The sequence below is a fragment of the Urocampus carinirostris genome, chromosome 20 (assembly GCF_059441175.1).
Source record: "Urocampus carinirostris isolate Australia breed hairy pipefish chromosome 20, RoL_Ucar_1.0, whole genome shotgun sequence".
NCBI lineage: Eukaryota > Metazoa > Chordata > Actinopteri > Syngnathiformes > Syngnathidae > Urocampus > Urocampus carinirostris.
In genome coordinates, this window is record NC_142368.1 from 27,181,640 (window position 1) to 27,206,117 (window position 24,478).

The following is a 24,478-nucleotide window of genomic DNA, read 5'->3' on the forward strand; positions in this document are numbered from 1 at the left end:
TGTTATTTTAATTTATTCAATTTTATTGAAATGCAATTAAATAATGATTATTTTTAAGATAAAAATATATTCTCAAATCAAACATTATAAATGAATTACAACAACTACTCTAATGGGTTTAAATAGAATACAATTTATAATGACTTGCTTATTACTCTCCCTTTGCAGCAGATTTGCGTTTATTTCCAACAATTTCTATTTGTCAGTCGGGTCTCCTTGTTTCATGGGCTTGAACGGCGCTCTGTGTAAATAAAAGCTCCTAATGAGCATCGAATTAGCTTACTTGCAACAGATGGGTTGCGAGCAACGCCGCTAGCACAGCGAGACGATAAACTCTGCAAAATCTCTGCCAAGGCAGCAGTTCAGGAAGCAAGTACAACCTGGCCAGATGGAGGGTGAGTATCACACATTTTGTGCAGGAGGAAAATCACTCAAGCCATAAGACTGTAAATCACATAAAAAGCTTTTATAAAACTATTTGTTTCCTATAACTAAGGCGTCAAACACTTAAAATTACGATTTATCATTTTGTGGTGGACTACAGTTTATCGGACAGAAATGTGCAGTCAGGTGAGGCACAAATACAGGGTTCGTACACTCTTTTCATGGCCAAATTCAAGACACTTTTCAAGCACTTCCAAGGCCAATTTTTCCAGCACCTTCAAAGGAAGAAATCCAGCAGCGATCATAAGAAAACATTTTTGGGTTGACTTTTATGACTAAAATCAAGTCGTTACCTTGCTGTGAGCACATACCTATCCATGATCTAAGATTTTTTTGTGTCAATAAGTTGCTATAAACGGACAAGAATTCTGCCATTAGGCCTAAACAGACTGCCAAGAAACATGGCAATGGCAACAAATTAAGCCATTTTAAGCACTTTGCCCCAAATTCCAGAATTCTCCTGACCTTGAAACACACAACATTAAAATGCAAGCATTTTTAAGGATTTCAAGAAACCGTGCGAACACTGATATGAGAACCTTCAGAGTACATGTTTTTTTTTTTAAAACCCAAAAATTACCTGGCAATATGAGAGGAAAAATCCAGTTCACGGGCAGGAGACGTGAACAAATAGCTCGTGAGCCATAAATGGATCTTTTCAGTACATCAGGCTCGGAGATAAATAAGATAAAAAAATAACTTTTTACATTTTTAACATTTTTTTCACATTTATTTACTCTATTGTCCGATATATGGCAGATTAAGGCGCGTAAAAAGACAAGACGTCTCAACTACAGTACAGTCAAAGTGTCACACCGAAAGACCTTGTTACTAAGAAATCATTTATATGGAAGCTCATAAAAACAATTTATGTTCACTTTTGAGACAATCCACAGCACTGAAAATACCGCAAAAAACCCAGAGGAATTCGATTGGGTGAATGGTAGAAATAAGCAGAGCTATACATATTGCACTCCTTCTACCCCTCGCCATTGCTGCAAGCGGGGACCGGCATAGGACAATTTTGTCACGCCTTGTGGTTCTATTTTTGCTGTTACTGTGTTTGCGCCTAATCCTACTTTAGCAGCCGCAATCCATTATCCCAAATCCCATATTGCCAAATTTGTGTCATGCGCGGGGGGTCTTTTTATACGTTTTTTGGCTTAAAACGAACAACACCCGTGCGGCCGTTAGCCCTGGTCGACTATTAATACGAGTGAGGCATGAAAAAATGGGGGGGTCTACGTGATGGATTTTCATAGAGCACGGGGGGTCCTGATCCGCATTACCGCGATAAATGAGGAATTACAGAACTTTTTTTAGTTAGACAAATGCTGTAGCATGTAAAAGGGGTTTGTTCTTTGGTTTCAATGTGTAATAGTGTAAAAGTATAATATTTGGCAAAAAATAAAGGTTTTATTACATAGATTTTGCCCACCAGAGGTTCTTTAAAGAACGTAACCCTCACAATAAACAAGGATTAACTGAATAGCCCAAACCCCTTTTTTTTGATAAAAAAAAGGAAATCCTTTTTGCCTATAAGGTCTAAAACAAGATTTAGGAGGACAGGGAGCACAATGAATAAATTGAGTCATTTGAAAGGGAAATGAGGACTTTAATGTCAACCTAGCAACAGACAAAGCCCAGTTCACAAGTCCAGTCTTTGACTTGAGCTGCCTCTTTACCAGAATCTGTGGTCAACATGTCAAAAAGTGGAGTATTCTGCAACTATGAATAAGAGCCAGGCACCAGCCCCCACTTTACTAAAATCCCATATAACAAAGATTTGGCTGTATTGGGACCAGATGGTCTCAGACTGCTACAAAGGAACTGAATGGAGGAAATCAAGTGAGTTAAATATTCTAATGGACATGAATGATCAAATTATAAGAAATGGTAAATGGCAATAAAATAACCAAACTAATCATAGCTTCAAGTTCCAATAACTGAGTCTTGAAATTTTGGCGGCGCGACAGGAGACAGTTGTAAAATCTAATACCATCCATCATTAGCGGAAGTGCAAGGCCAAGATTTCCAATTGATCTGGAAACATCAAATAAATTGTGCTTTGACCTCCACGAGTCCTGATGTTACAGCGCCAGAGCGCCTTTGAAGATGGCAAAACCGTACTTTACGGGATTAAAACTGCTGTTTGATTTGTTTCAAGGCCTCTGGGTTCCTAAAACTGTTTATGAAAAAAACAATGAGAGACATTTTCGACATTGGAATTTTTAACGAAAAGTGACAGCACGGTCTGGGAACCTTTTTGACCAAATACATTTTTTTTTTTTAAATCGAGAGAGACACATCATATATTTTACGACAAAATTTAACAAAACAACCAAACCCGCTCTGCAGACAAAAGCTCATTGTTCAGCACATTTTATTTGACTGTGTGATGTGTGATCATTTGATAACATTTATGAAATAATAATAATGCTAGAGTCTGTGCCACATACCAATATAAATATTCAGGTACAACTTGAAATTTGGGGCAGCACGGCGGCGCAGTGGTTAGCGCTTGTGCGGCACAGTTCATGTCATGGGAACCTGTCGTGGGTTCAAATCCAGCTCCAGACTTTCTGTGCGGAGTTTGTATGTTCTCCCCGTGCTTGCGTGGGTTTCCTCCGGGCACTCCGGTTTCCTCCCACATTCCAAAAACATGCATTTCAGGTGAATTGGCCGGTCCAAATTGTCCCTAGGTGTGAATGAGCGAATGAGTTGTCTGTCCCCGTGTGCCCTGCGACTGGCTGGCAACCAGTTCAGAGTGTCCCCTGCCCACTGCCCGAAGATAGCTGGGATGGGCTCCAGCCCCCCCGCGACCCTACTGAGGATAAGCGGTACGGCTAATGAGATGAGATGAGAACTTGAAATTTGTCTCCATTCCGCAGTTACTTAAGCGAGTCGAGGCTCATTTCTGTACTAAATAAAGCTTTCAAAACAAGGTGCGAACAAAGTTCTCTTGTAAACATGTCACAAATTACTGCAAGCAAGGATACTGACGCAATTACCTTCAGTGCAGATGGCGCTGGCTAAAAGAACAAGAGTGCATTGGGTTGTTTTTCACGTTAATAATACGCAACCATAGTCCTCTTACATCTGTGAATGTGGTAAATCCAACCATGTAAAATATTTACACACTCCCAAAACACACAATAATGCTGAAAAATAAAAGAAAAAAATCTGCCGAGAAGCATCTGCATTGATGGACGTTGCTTCTTGCTTGCTTTCTGTTTAGCCCCATAATTCCTGTTTACAAATACAGACTGAAGTGATAATGTTTTCTCCAGGCCGTAGAGCAACCAAACACGTGATTCACATCTTTTTCGGCTAATTGCAGGCTTTGTTTTGCCCCGCTTTAGCCTATGTGAGCCAGTGGATGGTAAAAAGAACCCGCCTCTCCTTTACCTCCGAATAACTTTAGCCAATAGTGACCGATTCAAATGATGATTGACACATCGGTTAGGAAATGAAACGGCGGTATATTTATTTTTATATATATATATATATATATATATATATATATATCCCAGCATACACCGCGGACTGCTTCGCCTACGGGGGAAAATCTAGTCGGCGGTTGCTTGCCTTAGTTGCGAGACCTTGCGACTCAATATTGATCAATATATGAGGCGCACTGTATTAAAAGGTGCATGGTAAGCTTTTGACAAAAACAAAAGCTTTTAGGTGCATCTTATAGTCATAAAAATACGGTATATATAAATATACAGTGTTCTCGTTTGCCCACGTCCCTGCGTCCTAGACGAATCATTTTTGCAGGGGGACGCATTGGGTCAAATCAAAATGCATCCCCGGGACGCAACTTTTTTGACACCAAATTGTCATTATTACCCGATTACTTTTTTTTTTTTTTTAACAAAGATTTACCGCACTCCAAACTTTTCGTCAGGCAAATCCGCCATCCGCCATTGTTGTTTTGGTCTCGCGCCGATCTCGGCAAACGGGATCTCGTTGCTTCGAGATGACGTCATTGTTGTGGCGGTTGTCGAGTGAAAGAGAAGTATGCCTCCGAAAAAACAGTTGGTATGATAGATAGATACTTTATTCATCCCCTAAGGGAAATTCACATTTCCAGCAGCATCCCTGAGCTGAGAACAGTACAATAATAAAGCCAAAAGAATACAATATACAAATACCCAGTGTGACGTGCAAATGCCCACTGTAGCGTGTTATATAGAGTAACTAAATAGTGCTACACAGAATACATATTGCATTAAGATTCGGTAATATCCAATGTAGGTGGTGTGGTTTAATAATAATAATAATAATAATAATAATGTGGGCCTTTACTCTGCCGAGTGGAGTTAAAGAGCCCCATGGAATGAGGAAGAATAGATCTCTTCAGTCTGTCCGTAGTACAAGACAGTGACAGCAGTCTGTCGCTGAAACTGCTCTTCTGTCTGGAGATAATGCTGTGTAGTGGATGCGATGGATTTTCCATGATTGACCTCAGCTTTTTCAGTGCTCGTCTCTCAGCTACTGTTGTTAGGCTGTCCAGCTCTTTGCCCACAACAGAGCTCGCTTTCCTAGCCAGTTTATTGAGACGAGAGGCATCCTTCTTCTTGACGCTGCCTCCCCAACACGCTGCCGCATAGAAGAGGGCGCTTGCCACTACTGTCTCATAGAATAGTTTCAGGAGCTTTTTGCAGATGTTGAAGGAGGCCAGCCTTCTGAGGAAGTAGAGTCGGCTTTGCCCTTTCCTACATAGAGCTTCTGTGTTGGCAGTCCAGTCCAGTTTGTTGTCCAGCTGCACACCCAGGTATTTGTAGGTCTGGACAAATTCTACACATTCTCCCTTGATGGTTACAGGAACCGGGTGAGTTCTGGTTCTCCTGAAGTCCACCACCATCTCTCTGGTCTTGGTGGTGTTTAGGTGCAGGTGGTTTGCGTCGCTCCATCGGACAAAGTCCTGAATCAATTTCCTGTACTCCTCCTCCTGCCCGTTTCTGATACATCCCACGATCGCAGTGTCGTCGGCAAACTTTTGCACATGGCAGGACTCAGAGTTGTACTTAAAGTCCGATGTATATAGAGTGAATAGGAACGGAGAGAGAACGGTCCCCTGCGGAGATCCTGTGCTGCTAACCACAGTGTCCGATGTACAGCCCCCCTGTTTCACATACTGGGGTCTGCCTGTCAGGTAGTCAGTAATCCATTCTACAAGGTGTGAGCTAACTCCCATCTCTGTCAGTTTCCTACTCAGTAGCAGAGGCTGTATGGTATTGAAGGCACTGGAGAAGTCCAAAAATGTAATCCTCACAGCCCCCTTCGCCCTATCCAGGTGAGAGAGGGATCGGTGTAACATGTATACTATAGCATCCTCCACTCCCACCTTCTCCTGGTAAGCAAATTGCAGTGGGTCGATGGCGTGACGGACCTGTAGCCTCAGGTGGTGCAGCAGCAGCCGCTCCATGGTCTTCATCACATGTGATGTCAGGGCGACCGGCCTGAAGTCGTTGAGTTCCTCAGGTCTTGATTTCTTTGGGACTGGGATGATGCAGGATGTTTTCCACAGCTGAGGGACCCTCCCCTGTTCAAGGCTCAGGTTGAAGATGCGCTGTAGAGGGTCTCCCAGCTCAGACGCACAGGCTTTCAGCAGTCGGGGGGATACTCCATCTGGACTAGCTGCCTTGCTGGTTCGTAGCCTTCTCAGCTCTCCACACACCTGGGCTGAAGTTATTTTTAGTGGGGGGATGTCTTCCATGCTAGTGTCCAGAGTGGGAGGGGGAAGGACAGCTGCATTACTCAGGGGTGAGGATGAGGCGGAGTGGTCAAACCTGTTGAAAAAGTTGTTTAACTGGTTGACTCGCCCCACATCTATATCCACAGCCACACCCTGCTTGGTGCTGCAGCCAGTAATTGTTTTCATCCCTTCCCACACCTCCTTCATGTTGTTGTTCTGCAGCTTTTTCTCCAACTTCCTCCTGTACTGCTCCTTCCCTTTCCGGAGCTGGACTTTGAGCTCCTTCTGTACTCGTTTTAGCTCCTGATGATCACCATTTTTAAAGGCCCTCTTCTTTTGGTTCAGAAGGCACTTGATGTCGCTCGTGATCCAGGGCTTGTTGTTGGCATAGCAGCGTACAGTCTTTATAGGAACAACATTGTCCATGCAGAACTTAATGTAGTCAGTAGTGCAGTTTGCCATCTCCTCAATGTCCCCACTGCTGGACCCTAGCAGGACATCCCAGTCCGTACATCCAAAGCAGTCTCTCAGAGCCTGCTCTGCCTCGGTGGACCATTTTCTAAAAGAGCGTGTGGTTGTTGGTAGCCTCCTCACTTTTGGTTTGTACTGTGGTTTAAGCAGAATGAGGTTGTGGTCTCCTTTTCCAAGGGCAGGCAGTGGTTTAGCGCTGTATGCATTTTTGATATCGCATACAGAAGGTCACTAGTCCTATTTCCCCTGGTCTTGCAGTTCACATACTGGACGAAAGAGGGCAGTGTCTTATCAAGAGTCACGTGGTTGAAGTCCCCAGAGATTAACATTGCAGCCTCCGGGTGTTGTGTTTGAAGTTTTGCCACCGCGGAGTGGATGACGTCACACGCTACTTCCGCATCAGCGCGCGGTGGGATGTAAACAATGACAGCAATGGCGTGTCCGAACTCTCTGGGCATGTAATAGGGACGAAGACTGACAGCCAAAAGTTCGACATCACGGCAGCAGATAGAAAGCTTTGTTTTAACATGCCCGGGGTTACACCACCTCGTGTTCACGTAGATAGCCAGTCCCCCTCCTTTGCGCTTCCCACTGACTTTTGTCCCTCTGTCAGCCCGAACAGCGCAGAAGCCGTTTAGCGCGATGTTAGCGTCCGTGATGTTAGGCGTAAGCCACGTTTCCGTAAAGCAAAGCAAGCTGCACTCCCTGTATGCTTTGATGTCTTTTACAAGCACAGCCAGTTCGTCGATCTTGTTCGGTAGGGAGTTGACATTCCCCATGATTATGGACGGTACCGAGGGCTTATATCGCCACTTCGCCGCTTAGCCTTTACCTTAGCACCGGCTCTGCAACCCCGGTAGGGTCGCCTCACCTCGTTAGGTAAAAGGGGGACCGTGCCGGCTCGAGGGTTCTTCAGGTCGAGGAGTAGGTTTCTTGAATATACGTATTTTTGCGAGTTGAAACCCATATCCATAGGATAGAAAGTAATCCAAGTGTTGCAAGGCACTGATAAAGTAAGCAAAAATAAATAAATAAATCACAAAAGTAGCGAAAATAACACGGGAGCTGCTGGAGTGGCTGCCATTCGTGACGGCGCCGGTATATTAAGGTGCAAATCAACAAAAAATTGGTAATTTCTTCAGTGTCTGTAATAAGTCGAAACATAACACAGAAAGTGGTAACAACGGCAATAATTCCGGCACGAAAAAAACGGGGGATAAATTCTTCAGAAGACCGCAAAGGCAAGGAAAACATGTGTTTTGAAGCGAACGATTCGACAAAAGAAAATAAACAAAAGAACACTCTGAGCAAGAAAAGGACTTTTCTGCCAAAATGGACTAAATTATATTTCTGTTTACGCTATGAGAAGGATGATAATGGATTGGACTTTGAGAAGGCATTACAACTATGGCGGGACACCAAACCACAAAGAATATATGAAGTGAAAAAATTGAAGTGATAACTGCTTTGTATTACCAATTAACTGTGATGATTAAAACTGCATGAATATATAGACTAATATTTCAGCAATATTATTTTGTAAAGTGTACAATATTGTGAACTTAAAAATCTGAAGTGATAACTGCTTTGTATTACCAATTAACTGTGATGATTAAAACTGAATGAAAATATAGATTAATTTAATTATTTCAGCAATAATATTTTGTATAATTTACAATATTGTTGTCAACTGAAAAATTTTGAAGTGATAACTGATTTGTATTACCAAGAAACTGTGATGATTAAAACTGAATGGATATATAGATTTATATCATATATTTGTCGCCGATTTACAATTTCAACCGAGATAACACTAAATTTTGGGGACCCATAGATCTCTGTTGGGACCCATAGATTTTTGAGCATGCGAGTCCCTGGGACCCATCACTTTTCAGAGGTAAAATGAACACTGCATATATACATATTATATATACGTATAAACACATACATACATATATAAACATTCATACATACATATATGATAGATAGATAGTTTATTCATCCCTGTAGAGAAATTCACACTTCCAGCAGTACCCTTGTGTTGAAAATAAAATAATAATAACACAAAAGAAATAGAATACAGAAATACCCAATATAACGTGTATTTAAATAGAGCTACATAAAATACACACTGTAATAAAAATAGGGTAATATGCAAATGTAGGGGTGGGGTTTAACTCCCCCGGGTGGAGTTAAAAAGCCTCATGGCATGAGGACTTAATTATCTCCTCAGTCTGTCCGTGGACAGCAGTCCGTCGCTGAAGCTGCTCTTCCGTTTGGAAATGATGCTGTGTAGTTGGTGTGATGAATGTATATGTATGTGTGCTGAAAACTGTTAACCCCAGGAAGGAAGCTGGCCCAGATAGAGTACCAGGGAGGGTACTCAGGGATTGTGCCAATCCGCTGCCTGGGGTCTTCACCACCATCTTCAACCGGTCCCTGTCACAGGCTACCCACCCTGCTTCAAAACCTCCACCATCATTCCCATCCCCAAGAAGTCAGCAGTGGAAAGCCTCAATGACTACAGGCCTGTCGCACTTACGCCTGTGGTTATGAAGTGCTTTGAGAGGTTGGTGTCACAGCATATTAAGGACTCCCTGCCACCCATACTGGACCCCCGTCAGTTTGCCTACAAGGCAAACCGCTCCACTGACGACGCCAAAAACACCGCACTTCATATCGCGCTGAGCCACCTGGACCACCAGGGGAGCTACGACAGAATGCTTTTTCTGGACTTCAGCTCAGCCTTCAATACCATTATCCCGGAAATCCTGGTGGAGAAACTCTCAACTAGGACTCTCTTCCTCCATCTGTCACTGGATAATGGACTTCCGCTCAACCGCCCACAGTCCGTGAAACTCTGCAACCACGTCTCTCCCACCCTAACACTGAGCACTGGCTCTCCCCCAAGCATATACCGCCCACAGTCCGTGAAACTCTGCAACCAATATATATACATATATATATATATATACATATACATATATATATATATATATATACATATACATATACATATACATATATATATATATATATACATATATATATATATATATATATATATATATATACATATATATATATATATATATACATACATATATATATACATATATATATATATATATACATATACATACATACATATATACATATATATATATACATATACATACATATATACATATATATATATATACATATACATACATATATATATATACATATATATATATACATATACATACATATATATATACATATATATATATACATATACATACATATATATATACATATATATATATAAATATACATATATATATATATATATATATATATACATATATATATATATATATACATATATATATTGTATATATATATATATAATATATACACATATATACATACATATATATAGAATAGAATAGAATAGAATTTACTTTTATTGTCATTTTTTGTAACAATGCACACAGAACGAAATGTCGATACACCTGACCCGTACAGTTAAACTGTAGCGAGCCGATGCAGCCGCAGCCAAAAATGGCGCCGCCATTTTAGACCCAGCTGCTGTCTTGGGAGTCATTAGGTGACCAAACCCCCCAATTCTAACCCTTAATGCCGAGCGCCAAGCAGGGAGGCAATGAGTACCAATGTTGTAAGTCTTAGGTATGACTCAGCCGAGGCTTGAACCAGCGACCTCCCAGTCTCAGAGCGGGCGCCCTACCATCTAGGCTAACAAGCTGGTTTAATATATCATATTATTATTATGATGTTATATATATATATATATATATATATATATATAACATCATAATAATAATATGATACATATATATACATACACATATATATATATATATATATATACATATATATATATATATATATACAAATATACATGTATATATACAAATATACATGTATATATACAAATATACATGTATATATATATATATATATATATATATATATATACATACATATATATTATACATATATACATATACATATATACATATATTCATACATATATACATACATATATACATATACCGTATTTTCTGCACTATAAGGCGCACCGGGTTATAGGGCGCACCCCGGAAAAATTGTTTTTGGTCCTATATTTGACATACATAAGACGCACCGGATTATAAGGCGCTACAATGGGAACGTCGACATAACAGTCAGATAGTTCAGTCAAACTTATTACCCCCTTAACATTCCCAAAGCTTGCAAAGAAGCAAATACATGTCGAGAACACGTGCGAAAGCGGTGTCCGTACGATGTCACTCAAATGCATCGTTCCAAATATCATTCGGAAGGTTAAAGTCTTGGGATTCAAGAAATGCCAACTATTCCTTAGTTTCTATTTTCTTTTTCGCTCGCAACTTTACTGTGCATATGACAATAAACACTTGGAATTGAGTTAAATTTAAAAGTAGACACTCCATTCCATCCATTATCTGCACCGCTTATCACAGAAACATCGAGTTCAGTCTGAAACAAGATACAGGGAAAATATATATCCGGGGTAGTTCACCGAAGTCGTTGTGTTCAATAATAATGAGCAACCATGGTCTTCTTATATCCGTGAGTGTAGTAAATCCAGGAGAATAAAATATTTACAAATACAGAATAGTAAAAAATGCTTTGTCTATGCCGTCAACCCAACGTGCTATTCACATTCATCTTTTTCGGCCAATTGCAGGCTTTGTTTAGCCTATGATAAAAAGGATCCGCCCCTTTACCTCCGAATAACTTTAGCCAACAGTGATCGATTCAACTGATGATTGACACATCTTTTTTGGCCAATTGCAGGCTTCGTTTTGCCGCTTAAGCCTATGCCAGCCTGTAAATGATAAAAAGGATCCGCCCTTTACCTCCGAATAACTTTAGCCAATAGTGATCGATTCAAATGATGATTGACACATTGGTTAGCCAATAAAACGCCGGTAAATAAATACCAGCATACACCGCGGACTACTTGGCGTTCGGGGGAAAATCTAGTCGGTGCAAGTTAGTTGCAAGACTGCGACTTAATATTGATCCATAAATAAGGCGCATGGTCAGCATTTGAAAAAAATAAAGGCTTTTAGGTACGCCTTATAGTGCGGAAAATACGGTACATATATATACATATACACATATAAATATATATATATACACATATATATATATATACTGGACTGTCTTAGAAAATTAGAATATTGTGATAAAGTTCTTTATTTTCTGTAATGCAATTAAAAAAACAAAAATGTCATACATTCTGGATTCATTACACATCAACTGAACTATTTCAAGCCTTTTATTATTTTAATATTGCTGAATTTGGCTTACAGCTTAAGAAAACTCAAAAATCCTATCTCAAAATATTAGAATATCATGAAAAAGTATACAAGTAGGCTATTCAACTAATCACCTGAATCATCTAATTAACTCGAAACACCTTGCGAGGGTTTCCTGAGCCTTAAAAACACTCAGCTTGGTTCAGTAAACTAAATCACTGCTGATCTGACTGCTGTCCAGAGGACCATCATTGATACCCTCCATCAGGAGGGTAAGACCCAAAAAGAAATTTCTCAAAGAGCAGGCTGTTCACAGAGTGCAGTTTCAAAGCATATCCACAAAAAGTCTGTTGGAAGGGAAAAATGTGGCCGGAAACACTGCACAACCAAGAGAGATGACCGCAGCCTTAACAAAATTGTGAAGAAGAGCCGCTTCCAGAATTTGAGGGAGCTTCAAAGACAGTGGGCTGAAGCTGGAGTCCAGGTATCAAAAGCCACAGTTCACAGACGTGTCCGGGAAATGGGCTACAATAGCCGTATTCCCATGGTCAAGCCACTTCTGAACTCAAGACAACAGAAAAAGCGTCTGACTTGGGCTATGGAGAAGAAGCACTGGACAGTTGCAGAGTGGTCCTCTTTTCAGACCAAAGCAAGTTTTGCATTTCATTTGGAAGTCAAGGCGCCAGAGTCTGGAGAAAGGCTGGAGAAGAGCAAAATCCAAGTTGCTTGAAATCCAGTGTGAAGTTCCCACAGTCAGCAATGGTTTGGGGAGCCATGTCAGCTGCTGGTGTTGGTCCACTGTGTTTCATCAAGTCCAGAGTAAATGCAACTGTGTACGAAGAGATTTTAGAGCACTACATGCTTCCATCTGCTGAAAAGCTCTATGGAGATGAGTATTTCATTTTCCAGCATGATCTGGCACCTGCCCACAGTGCCAAAACCACCAGTAACTGGTGCACTGACCATGGCATCACTGTCCTTGATTGGCCTGCTAATTCCCCTGACCTGAACCCCATCGAGAATTTGTGGGGTATAGTTAAGAAGAAGATGAAAGACACCAGACCTACAAATGCAAATGAGCTGAAGGCCGCCATCGAAGCATCCTGGGCATCAATAACACCTCAGCAATGCCACAGGCTGATTGCCTCCATGCCACGCCGGATTGATGCAGTAATCCGTGCAAAAGGATTCCCAACCAAGTACTGAGTGCATCAATGGACATTTTCAAATGTTTGATTTAGTTTTGCTGTTATAAAATTATTTTTTTACTTGGTCTGAGGAAGTATTCTAATATTTTGAAATAGGATTTTTGAGTTTTTTTCAGCTGTAAGCCAAAATCAGCAATATTCAAATAATGAAAGGCTTGAAATAGTTCAGTTGATGTGTAATGAGTCCAGAATGTATGACATTTTTGTTTTTTTAATTGCATTACAGAAAATAAAGAACTTTATCACAATATTCTAATTTTCTGAGACAGTCCAGTATATATATATATATATATATATATATATATATATACATATATATATATATATATATATATATAAATACATATACACATATATATATACATATAAATACATATACACACACATATATATATATATAAATACATATACACACCCCCCTCGGATGGGTCTGGCCTTGATGCGGCGAGGGGGCTTGCGTGTTCCAGTGACCCTGGAGAGCGATACCGTCGGGAGCTTGCTCCTGGTAGGGTCACCCATGGCGGGCCGGTCTCCGGGGTAGGTTCCAGACAAACAAAGACCCCAGCGTGTCGGTACGCTGTGAGGTGGCAGCCCCACCAACCGACTATCCTGCGGAGGGCTAACAACTCACCCAGGAGAAAACCCCCTTTGTTACGAAACTGACTAGAGAAAGAAGCCGGACTGACCAACACGGTAACGGACCCCAGCCTGCCCCCGACCAACGAGTACGGATCGACCTTCGTCGTAAGACCCGTGTCGCCACCTGGAATGTCCAGACACTCCTTCGCCCCGGAGCTGCCACCCTGCTGTCCCGAGAGCTCTGTCGCTATAACATCACCCTGGCAGGGCTCTGTGAAGTACGATGGCAGGGCAATGGTGAAACAACAGCTAGCAACCATTGCTACATCTGGAGTGGCCCCGAGAGTCGGACCGGCCTTTACGGTGTGGCTCTCGCCATTCCAAAAGCCCTCCGGAGGTCCCTCATCAGCTGGACACCAATAAGCGACAGACTGCTGTCTGCTCGCTTCCTCCACCATCACGGCAAGATGACAGTGATCGTCGCCTACGCCCCCACTGATGTCGCTGATGAGGATGCGAAGGACGCGTTCTTTGACCAACTCCACCAGGCTGTCGACCAAGCCCCACCACACAATGATCGGCCCCCCGGCTCACCTGTCGGCACCACCTTCGTTGACAGCACAACAAACGACAATGGCAACCGCCTCCTCCTCCTCTGCCACCAAAACAACCTTTGTGTTGCTGACACCTGGTTTCCCCGGAAATGCATCCATCACTGGACGTGGTACAGCCCAGATGGCAGAACCAGGAAGGCATTGGACCACATCCTGATATCACGACGCTGGAAGTCGTTTGTAACCAACTGCCGGGTGTTCAGAGGAGCACAGCTTGGCAACACAGACCATCGTCTGCTGGTGGCCCAGCTCAAGCTAAAGCTCCGAGCCAACCAGCACAAGACTCTGCCTCGCCCCGACTCCTCCCAACTCAGCGACCCCAACATCGCCAGAGACTTCAGTTGCTCCATCCGCCGCACTCTCGATGCCCTGGCTCCTGACAAGCTGACAGACTGGGCGGCCTTCAAGGAAAGTGTCCTCCAGTCTGCTCACAATGTCCTCGGACGCCCGCGATCCTCCCCGAGAAAGCCCTGGATATCAGAGAGGACACTAAACATCATAGACCAGCGGCGTGAGGCCCGGCTCCGAGGCGACCTCACGGAGTATCGGAGACTGAACCGCCTGCGCAATGTGGCCATTGCTGAAGATAGGGAGAGGTTTTGGCAGGCAGAAGCCCAACAGCTTGAGTCCGCGGCCAACAACAACAACATGAGCCGCGTATTCAGTCTACTACGCCAAGCCCGTAGCGGCCCACACATAAAGACAGCCCTGGTAAAAGACTCAGACGGCAACCTCATCATGACAGAAGCCAACTGTCTCGCGCGCTGGAAGGAGCACTTTAGCCTCCTCTTGCAGCACAGCACCATCCCGGCTGATCCCACCCTCCTAGTGGCTGCAAACACAGCACCTCCTAGCGACGCCTGCTGCACAGACCCTGTAACACCCGAGGAAGTGAGAGCTGCTCTGAAGAAGCTGAACACAAAGAAAGCCCCCGGCATCTGTGCCATTACCGGCGAGATGCTCAAGGCCGGCGGTGATGGCATGGTGGAGTGGCTTACCTGCCTATTCAACCAGGTGTGGGAATCGGAGCAGCTGCCCACCGACTGGACCAGAGGAGTCATCATGCCCTTCTGGAAATGCAAGGGTGACAGGCTTGTCTGTGGAAATCACAGAGGTATAACCTTACTCTCCAAGGTCTTTACCAGGATCTTGCTCAGCCGTGCCCTTCCAGCAATCAGAAGCAGCCGCCGTCCCCAGCAGGCTGGCTTTATGCCCAACCGCTCCACAACGGACCACATCTCTGCCGTCCGTTTGCTGATAGAGAAGACCCGTGAATTCCGTAAAGATCGCCATCTATATATCGGATTCATTGATCTGAAGGCCGCCTTTGACACCGTCTGCCACTCTTAACTGTGGAACATCCTCCAAGCTCTCGGAGCACCACCCAAGATCATAGCCCTGTTCAAGCTACTCTACAGCAATGCAGAGAGCTGTGTCCGTATCAACGGCATTGATTCCGACTGGTTTACTATCTCCAGCGGCGTTCGTCAAGGCTGCGTGGCCGCTCCCGACCTTTTTAATTGCATCATCGACCATCTGATGTTCAGGGTTAGTGAGCGCATCCCCGGAGTGTCTTTCGGCAACTACCACCTGACTGACCTGGAGTTTGCTGACGACACCATCATGCTCAGCACTTCCTACAGCCAGCTGAAAGACGCTCTGGGCATTTACAGCGAAGAGGCAGCGCGGCTTGGCCTCCAAGTGAGTTGGACGAAAACCAAGTTCATGTATGTCGGTGATGGACCAGATCCACCTCCCATCCAAATTGGTAGCGACATCGTAGAGCCTGTCAAGAGCTTTGTGTATCTGGGGTCCATGGTGACAGACAATGGGGACCTAAAACCAGAGATTCTCCGCAGAAGAGCCCTGGCAGCATCTGCTCTGCAATCTCTCTGGAAACCACTCTGGCGGCACCAGACCATCGCACGCAAGACGAAGCTCCGCATTTACAACCTCGCCGTACTCTCTATCCTGCTTTATGGCTCAGAAACATGGCCCCTGAACGACACCCTGGCCACAAGAATCGACGGTTTTGATAGCAGGGCTCTCAGAACCATCGAGAACATCAGGTGGCCCCAACGAGTCTCCAATAAAGAGCTTAGAGCCCGCACGTGCCAGCCCCGAGCATCTTCCTTGGTCGCACAACGCCGCACCCGCTGGTTTGGCCATGTCCTTCGTCTACCACCAGACCATCCGACACGAGCCATTCTCCAGTTTGACCCAAAGGCAGCAGGCTGGAGACGACCACGAGGGAAACCCCGCACTCGATGGCTCGACGTCGTTGCGCGCGACCTCCAACAACACGGAGTTGCTGTAGAGGATGCAGAACAGCTGGCACAAGACCGCCAGCATTGGAAAAACCTGGTTCATCTGGTCGGCTCAACGCACAGGGACGGGACCCCCCGACCTTCGCTGGAGCAATAATCAATCAATAATCAATATATACACACACATATATATATATATATATATATATACACACACATATCTAATCTCATCAGCTGTACCGCTTATCCTTATTAGGGTCGCGGGGGGGCTGGAGCCCATCCCAACCATCTCCGGGCAGCCGGCAGGGGACACCCTGAACTGGTTGCCAGCCAATCGCAGGAAACACGGGGACAGAAAACACACTCGCTCAGCTAAATGTGAATTAAATTGTGACTCACAACATGTGGTAAGCTTTCTTTCCTGGTTTTGATCTCTTTTATCTCCGGCAAAACTAACATAAAATGCGACAGAAACAAAATGATAATAAATCCAAACAGCTGGCCAACATCCTTTTTGCCGTTCCATGTATTCTGTTACTCCCCAAGCCTGCACAAAATTCAGTGATTTTATTCATATTTAGTTTCTTTTTTTTTATTAGCATATTTGGTATTGGAGTAATCCAAAAGTAATTGAAAGTAATCAAGTTAAAGTAACCCTACCCAACCCTGTGTATATATACACATATGTATATGTATATAATAATAATAATAATAATTTCCTTTGTATTGTCATTCTTTGTAACAATGTACATAGAACGAAATGTCGATACACCTGACCCGTTGTAGCGAGTCGATGCAGCCGCAGCCAGAGGGCGCCGCCATTATACCAATTAGGTATGTCTCGGCCGAGGCGCGAACCAGCGACCTCCCAGTCTCAAAGCGGGCACACTACCATCTAGGCTACTGAGCTGGTGTATATATATATATATATATATATATATATATATATATATATATATATATATATATATATATATATATATATATACTGGACTGTCTCAGAAAATTAGAATATTGTGATAAAGTTCTTTATTTTCTGTAAAGCAATTAAAAAAACAAAAATGTCATATATTCTGGATTCATTACACATCAACTGAACTATTTCAAGCCTTTTATTATTTGAATATTGCTGATTTTGGCTTACAGCTGAAAAAAACTCAAAAATCCTATCTCAAAATATTAGAATACTTCCTCAGACCAAGTAAAAAAAATAATTTTATAACAGCAAAACTAAATCAAACATTTGAAAATGTCCATTGATGCACTCAGTACTTGGTTGGGAATCCTTTTGCACGGATTACTGCATCAATCCGGCGTGGCATGGAGGCAATCAGCCTGTGTGGCATTGCTGAGGTGTTATTGATGCCCAGGATGCTTCGATAGCGGCCTTCGTTACATTTGCATTTGTAGGTCTGGTGTCTTTCATCTTCTTCTTAACTATACCCCACAAATTCTCGATGGGGTTCAGGTCAGGGGAATTAGCAGGCCAATCAAGGACAGTGATGCCATGGTCAGTGCACCAGTTACTGGTGGTTTTGGCACTGTGGGCAGGTGCCAGATCATGCTGGAAAATGAAATCCTCATCTCCATAGAGCTTTTCAGCAGATGGAAGCATGTAGTGCTCTAAAATCTCTTGGTACACAGTTGCATTTACTCTGGACTTGATGAAACACAGTGGACCAACACCAGCAGCTGACATGGCTCCCCAAACCATTGCTGACTGTGGGAACTTCACACTGGATTTCAAGCAACTTGGATTTTGCTCCTCTCCAGCCTTTCTCCAGACTCTGGCGCCTTGACTTCCAAATGAAATGCAAAACTTGCTTTCGTCTGAAAAGAGGACTTTGGACCACTCTGCAACTGTCCAGTGCTTCTTCTCCATAGCCCAAGTCAGACGCTTCTTCCGTTGTCTTGAGTTCAGAAGTGGCTTGACCATGGGAATACGGCTATTGTAGCCCATTTCCCGGACACGTCTGTGAACTGTGGCTTTTGATACCTGGACTCCAGCTTCAGCCCACTGTCTTTGAAGCTCCCTCAAATTCTGGAAGCGGCTCTTCTTCACAATTTTTTTAAGGCTGCGGTCATCTCTCTTGGTTGTGCAGCGTTTCCGGCCACATTTTTCCCTTCCAACAGACTTTTTGTGGATATGCTTTGAAACTGCACTCTGTGAACAGCCTGCTCTTTGAGAAATTTCTTTTTGTGTCTTACCCTCCTGATGGAGGGTATCAATGATGGTCCTCTGGACAGCAGTCAGATCAGCAGTGATTTAGTTTACTGAACCAAGCTGAGTGTTTTTAAGGCTCAGGAAACCCTCGCAAGGTGTTTCGAGTTAATTAGATGATTCAGGTGATTAGTTGAATAGCCTACTTGTATACTTTTTCATGATATTCTAATATTTTGAGATAGGATTTTTGAGTTTTCTTAAGCTGTAAGCCAAATTCAGCAATATTAAAATAATAAAAGGCTTGAAATAGTTCAGTTGATGTGTAATGAATCCAGAATGTATGACATTTTGGTTTTTTTAATTGCATTACAGAAAATAAAGAACTTTATCACAATATTCTAATTTTCTGAGACAGTCCAGTATATATATATATATATATATATATATATATATATATATATATGTAAATGTGATTTCTTAGTGTTTTTTTTAATACATTCAAAAAAAGTAAAAATAAAACTTTTTCACATTGTCATAATGGAGTATTTTGTGTAGAATTTTTAGATAAGAGATTAAATTAATACAATTTGGGATGAGGCTGTAACATAATAAAATGTGGAAAAAGTACACACACACACACACACACACACACACACACACACACACACACACACACACACACATACATACATATATATATACCGTATTTTCCGCACTATAGGGCGCACCGGGTTATAGGGGTCACCCCCAAAAAATAGTTTTTGGTCCCATATCTTCCATAGATAAGGCGCACCGGATTATAAGGCGCTACAATGGGAACGTCGACAAAACAGTCAGATTATTCAGTCCAACTGATTACCCCCTTAACATTCCCAAAGCTTGCAAAGAAGCAAATACATGTCGTGGACACGTGCAAATGCGGTGTCCGTACGATGTCACTCAAATGCGTCATTTCAAATATCATTCGGAAGGTTAAAGTCTTGGGATTCAAGAAATGTCAAACATTTCTAAGTTTCTATTTTCTTTTTCGCTCGCAACTTTACTGTGCATATGACAATAAACACTTGGAATTGAGTTTAATTCACTCAACTCATCACAGCAACATCAAGATCGTTCTAAAACAAGATACCGGGAAAATATAAAGCCGCATAACTCACCTAAGTTCTCACGTTCAATAATGATACGCAATCATGGTCTTCTTACAACCGTGAGTGAAGTAAATCCAGGAGAGTAAATTATTTGCAAATACAGACTAATAAAACATGTTTCTTTATGGTGTACTTTAGCAAGCTTGCTAAGCTTGCTACGCCATTGCTAAACTCGGCCAATTGCAGGGTTTGTTTTGGCCATCTAGCCAATCCGAGGCTCCGAATAACTTCAGTCAATAGCGATTGATTTAACGGATGATTGACACATCTTTTTCGGCCAATTGCAGGGTTTGTTTTGGCCCTATAGCCAATCCGAGGCTCTGAATAACTTCAGCCAATAGCGATCGATTCAACGGATGATTGATACATCTTTTTCGGCCAATTGCAGGGTTTGTTTCGGCGCTCTAGCCAATCCGAGGCTCTGAATAACTTCAGCCAATAGTGATCGATTCAAATGATGATTGACACATTGGTTAGCCAATGAAACGCCGGTAAATAAATCCCATTATACACCGCGGACTACTTGGCGTTCGGGGGAAAATCTAGTCGGCGGCGACAAGTTAGTTGCAAGACTTTGCGAATTAATTTTGTTCCATAAATAAGGCGCACTGTATTATAAGGCGCATGGTCAGCTTTTGAAAAAAAAAAAAAAAAAAAGACTTTTAGGTGCGCCTTATAGTGCGGAAAATACGGTATATATATATATATATATATATATATATATATATACATATACACATACAGTGGGACAATAATAATAAAATAAAATCATTTTTTTTTAAAAATACTTCTTTTTTAGCATTTTTGAAGGGGCATCGCACGTTCGCAGGTTCAGAGCTTCACAGGTCTAAAAAATAATAGAATAAAATAATTTAAAAATACATTTTTATTTATTTCATTTTTTTTTAAGGTGCGTCGCTACTTCGCGGATTTTCACTTATCGCGGGTGGTTTTGGTCCCCATTAACCGTGATAACCGAGGTCCCACTTCATATATATATGTACACACACACGTATATATACACACACACACACACATATATATATAAAACCTTAACCCTCAAATAAAGGATGTATCTATATCAACCTATTTAATTTCTAAAGCCTCAGATAAAATACTGGATTTGCTACACAATTTAATATTACGTAGTACTACTTGGGTAGAGTAAAATGTTCTCCTTGTTTGAACCCTTGAAAAGAATCAAAAATATTTCCCAGAAAGTTGAGTAGCAACCACAGACAGCCTGAAGCACTGAGCAGCTTGGAGCCTGCTTTCATCTCTTGAGCCAGGAGGGCAACAATTTCATCCTGCCATCAAACAGAAACAATGCGCTTCTCGTGGTAAGGTTTTCTTTGCAATTCTTTTCCTAGGTATAACCTATATAAAGCCTCCTGAGGCTAATTCCCACAACACCTATATAGGTAACAAATCAAAAAACCTATTTCAAAATGGTTACTGTTGACAAAGCGGAGCTCATTACTCGAAGTGAGCAGCACTAGGTTTGCTGACAAAAAGCTTTGAGTTTACTTTTTTTTCACGCCCCGTAAAGTTAATCCTGGTATATTTCTTTCAGACTTAATTGAAATGAAATGAAATGAAATGCCCTCTGTGGTCTGCCCATTTTTATGTGGTACCAACCAAACATAACCTTATATCATGATGCCTTGGATCACAAAATTCATTATCACTTACAGGGTGTCTCAGAGTTTGTAAACCCTTTTCATGGCCAAAATCAAGCCCTTTTCAAGCACTTTCAAGGCCAATTTTTCTCAGTACCTTTAAAAGACAAAAGCTAGCAGAATAAACGAACCTTTCATTTCTAATAATTGATATTTATACAGAAGACAAAAAAAGAATGTACAGTGGAACCTCGGTTTTCGAACGCCTCTCAGTTCGAACAAATCGGAGTCCGACCAAATAGAAATTCTTGCTTCGCTGTTCGGTCAAAAAATCGGAGTTCGAACGCCAGTAATGCGTGAGTGCGTACACTAGGATGCGATGCTGAGCGGCGTACGGGTGTATATCGCTCTTTTCGTGACCAATTATCGCGTGCGGACATGCTTCGCTTTGCTTTCGCTTTTTATATAGGTGTACTAAGTGTTTTAGCACCTAATTATGCCTCCGAAGAAAGTCAGTGCAAGCAGCAAAGTTGCTACAGGTGAAGAAAGAAAAGTAGTGCGTACAACTATTGCATTTAAGAAAGAAGTAATTGCAAAATATGAAGGAGGTGTGCGAGTGTCTGATCCTCTCCACCTGCACCTTATGCTGACCACCACAAAGGTAAGAAATCCTATGCATAATTATTTTCTTTATCTTTATCTTTTTATTTCTACACGTTCATGTTAGCGTAATCTTTCGTATGGAAGATTACGATAACGCGAATGTACGATTAGCCTGGGTTAGCTTCATGTTTACGTTAAACATTCAAGGTTAACATTCAGGCTGTTTGAACGGGGCCCAACATTCTGGGTGTTGGGACGCAGCCCCCTTTCCAATGAACCGGTCACCACTTGTTGTGGAGACCCGGGTGCTAAATGACTTGTAAACGACCTGATTTTTTCATTTTTACACATTCATGTTAGCGTAATCTTTCGTACGGAAGATTACGATAACACGGACATACGATTAGCCTGGGTTAGCTTTATGTTTACGTTAAACATTCAAGATAAACATTCAGGCTGTTGGAACGGATTAAAACGATTTACATTTTTTTAATGGGAAAAATGATTTCGGTGATCGAATAAATCGGTTTTCGAACAGGGTTCTGGAACGGATTATGGTCGAGAACCGAGGTTCCACTGTATGTATAAAAAAAAAATTGCCAAATTTTGACTAAATTTAATGATATTGATTCCTGTGACGCAGAGTTCATTCAATCGTTCAATTTGGGGGACTGCTGCGTTTTTGATTTTTTTTTTTTAACTCATTTTAATTTTTCTGCATGTTTTTTTTAGAGATCTGTGTCTAAATTGGTTTAATCAGAATTTTAAAAAGTTACTTATTTATCATTTAGAGCACTTGAGAGTTAATATTTTAAGTTATATTTTCTTGTTTTTCATTATTAGGGATTTTGTGTGGTGTTCGACTTTAAATCTGTTCAGTGTGTAAAAATCTAAAGTTGTTTTGCATTATACAATTTATTCCTACATCTGTGAATTGGTTCTTACTGGCTAAAGATATTTGAAACTAAAGGAGGCGATCTCCCGTTTTATCAACACAAGCCCTTATATGCTAATGCAGGCTGTGGCCTTTAAAAAAAGCCTGTTATTTGCCGGGCGTGGTGTCAATCAAAAGGTCAAAGGCTATCAGACTTATTGCAACAAGGAACGTCCAACGATGCAGATGCTTATAGGCGTATTTTTTTTTTTGTCAGCATTTAAGTGTGTTTTGGAATAAATATTTTACACTGTTGGATTCACTGGACAGTCCTGGATGTAATGAGACAATGTTCACAGAGAATTATGTCATGGGCTGACTATTAGAGCACGTTATTGGTGGGATATCCCGGCTTTATAGTTTTCGGGTATCTCGGTTTAGTCTGATAGCAATGTTTCTGTGATGAGTACATAATATCTTGAATCCCAAGAGTTCACACTTTCCAATGATATAAAAACATGACATATTTCAGTGACTGGTGAGATAGTGAAGACATGACTGTCTATCAACAGACTGACGGCCCAACGGTAGGCCAACCAAATGTTAAGGGGCTGAAATATAACAAGAAAATAAATAAAATCGAAAAAACAAAACATTTTGAACAGGTACAAATATGGTAAAATAAGTCAAATGAGACTCCAAATGATTACATTTGTGGTTTAACCGGGCATTTTATTTTTTTGCAGTACATTGTTTTACATACCGTATAATCTTGCATATAAGCCAAATTTAAAACTATAATATTCAATCCAGAATCAGTGGGTCGGATTTTATGTGCATAAAAGAAAGAAAAACATAAAGGGGCCAAGAAAGGCATAGCCAATAATCCGCCCACAGCCATGCCATACACTCATGCTCCCTCTTGGCCCAATCTCTTCTTTTGGTCCAGTCAACTGGCACAAGTTGGTAAGTGGCCATTTTAAAACCATTTTACTGGGAAGGCTTATATCCGATGTAGGCTTTTATGCGCGTATATACACATGTACTTTGTAATTGTGCTAGTTGTGTTGGATATACATCTAGAGCTATCATTGGTAGTGAACGAACAAATTTCGAAATAAACACAAATTATCATGTTTGGACTATTTGGTAGAATAAATTGTTCTGCTCTGCTTTGTCCTTGGCTGCTAATTGCAGAAACATCACTCTCTGTTTCCTTACGACAAAATAAAAGGAAAGCGCCTCAGGTACAGGACGTGATGTTTTATTAAAAAGAATGATACTACAGATTGCTTGTCAAGAAATTATTTACCTTGCGTGACGCCTGAATGTCAAAGAACGGCTTGTTTCGGACGCTGAAGGGCTCCTTGGTTTTGTCGATCTGTCCCGTCTTCATTTTCTCCATCCGGGGAGTGATGATTTCTTTTTCAATACATAGCAAACGAATGTTGAAATCGCACTGACCCACAGGTTGTCCCTGAAACAAAAC

General features: G+C 41.7%; 1 protein-coding gene across 5 annotated transcripts in view; it reads right to left on the reverse strand.

The window, feature by feature from the left end:
* rngtt (RNA guanylyltransferase and 5'-phosphatase) overlaps window positions 1–24,478 on the reverse strand; it is a 232,015-nt gene that overhangs the window by 134,873 nt on the left and 72,664 nt on the right. For 4 of the 5 annotated variants that reach the window (XR_015848263.1, XM_088324944.1, XM_088324943.1 and 1 more), the window contains exon 11: window positions 24,302–24,466. Coding sequence is in view for 4 of the 5 variants with exons in the window: in XM_088324944.1 (XP_088181070.1) it covers window positions 24,302–24,466 (165 nt within the window). In the remaining variant the exon portion in view is untranslated. Of the gene's footprint in view, window positions 1–23,695; window positions 24,206–24,301; window positions 24,467–24,478 lie in introns of those variants that run through there. The other variant, XM_088324945.1, reaches the window with a different exon arrangement.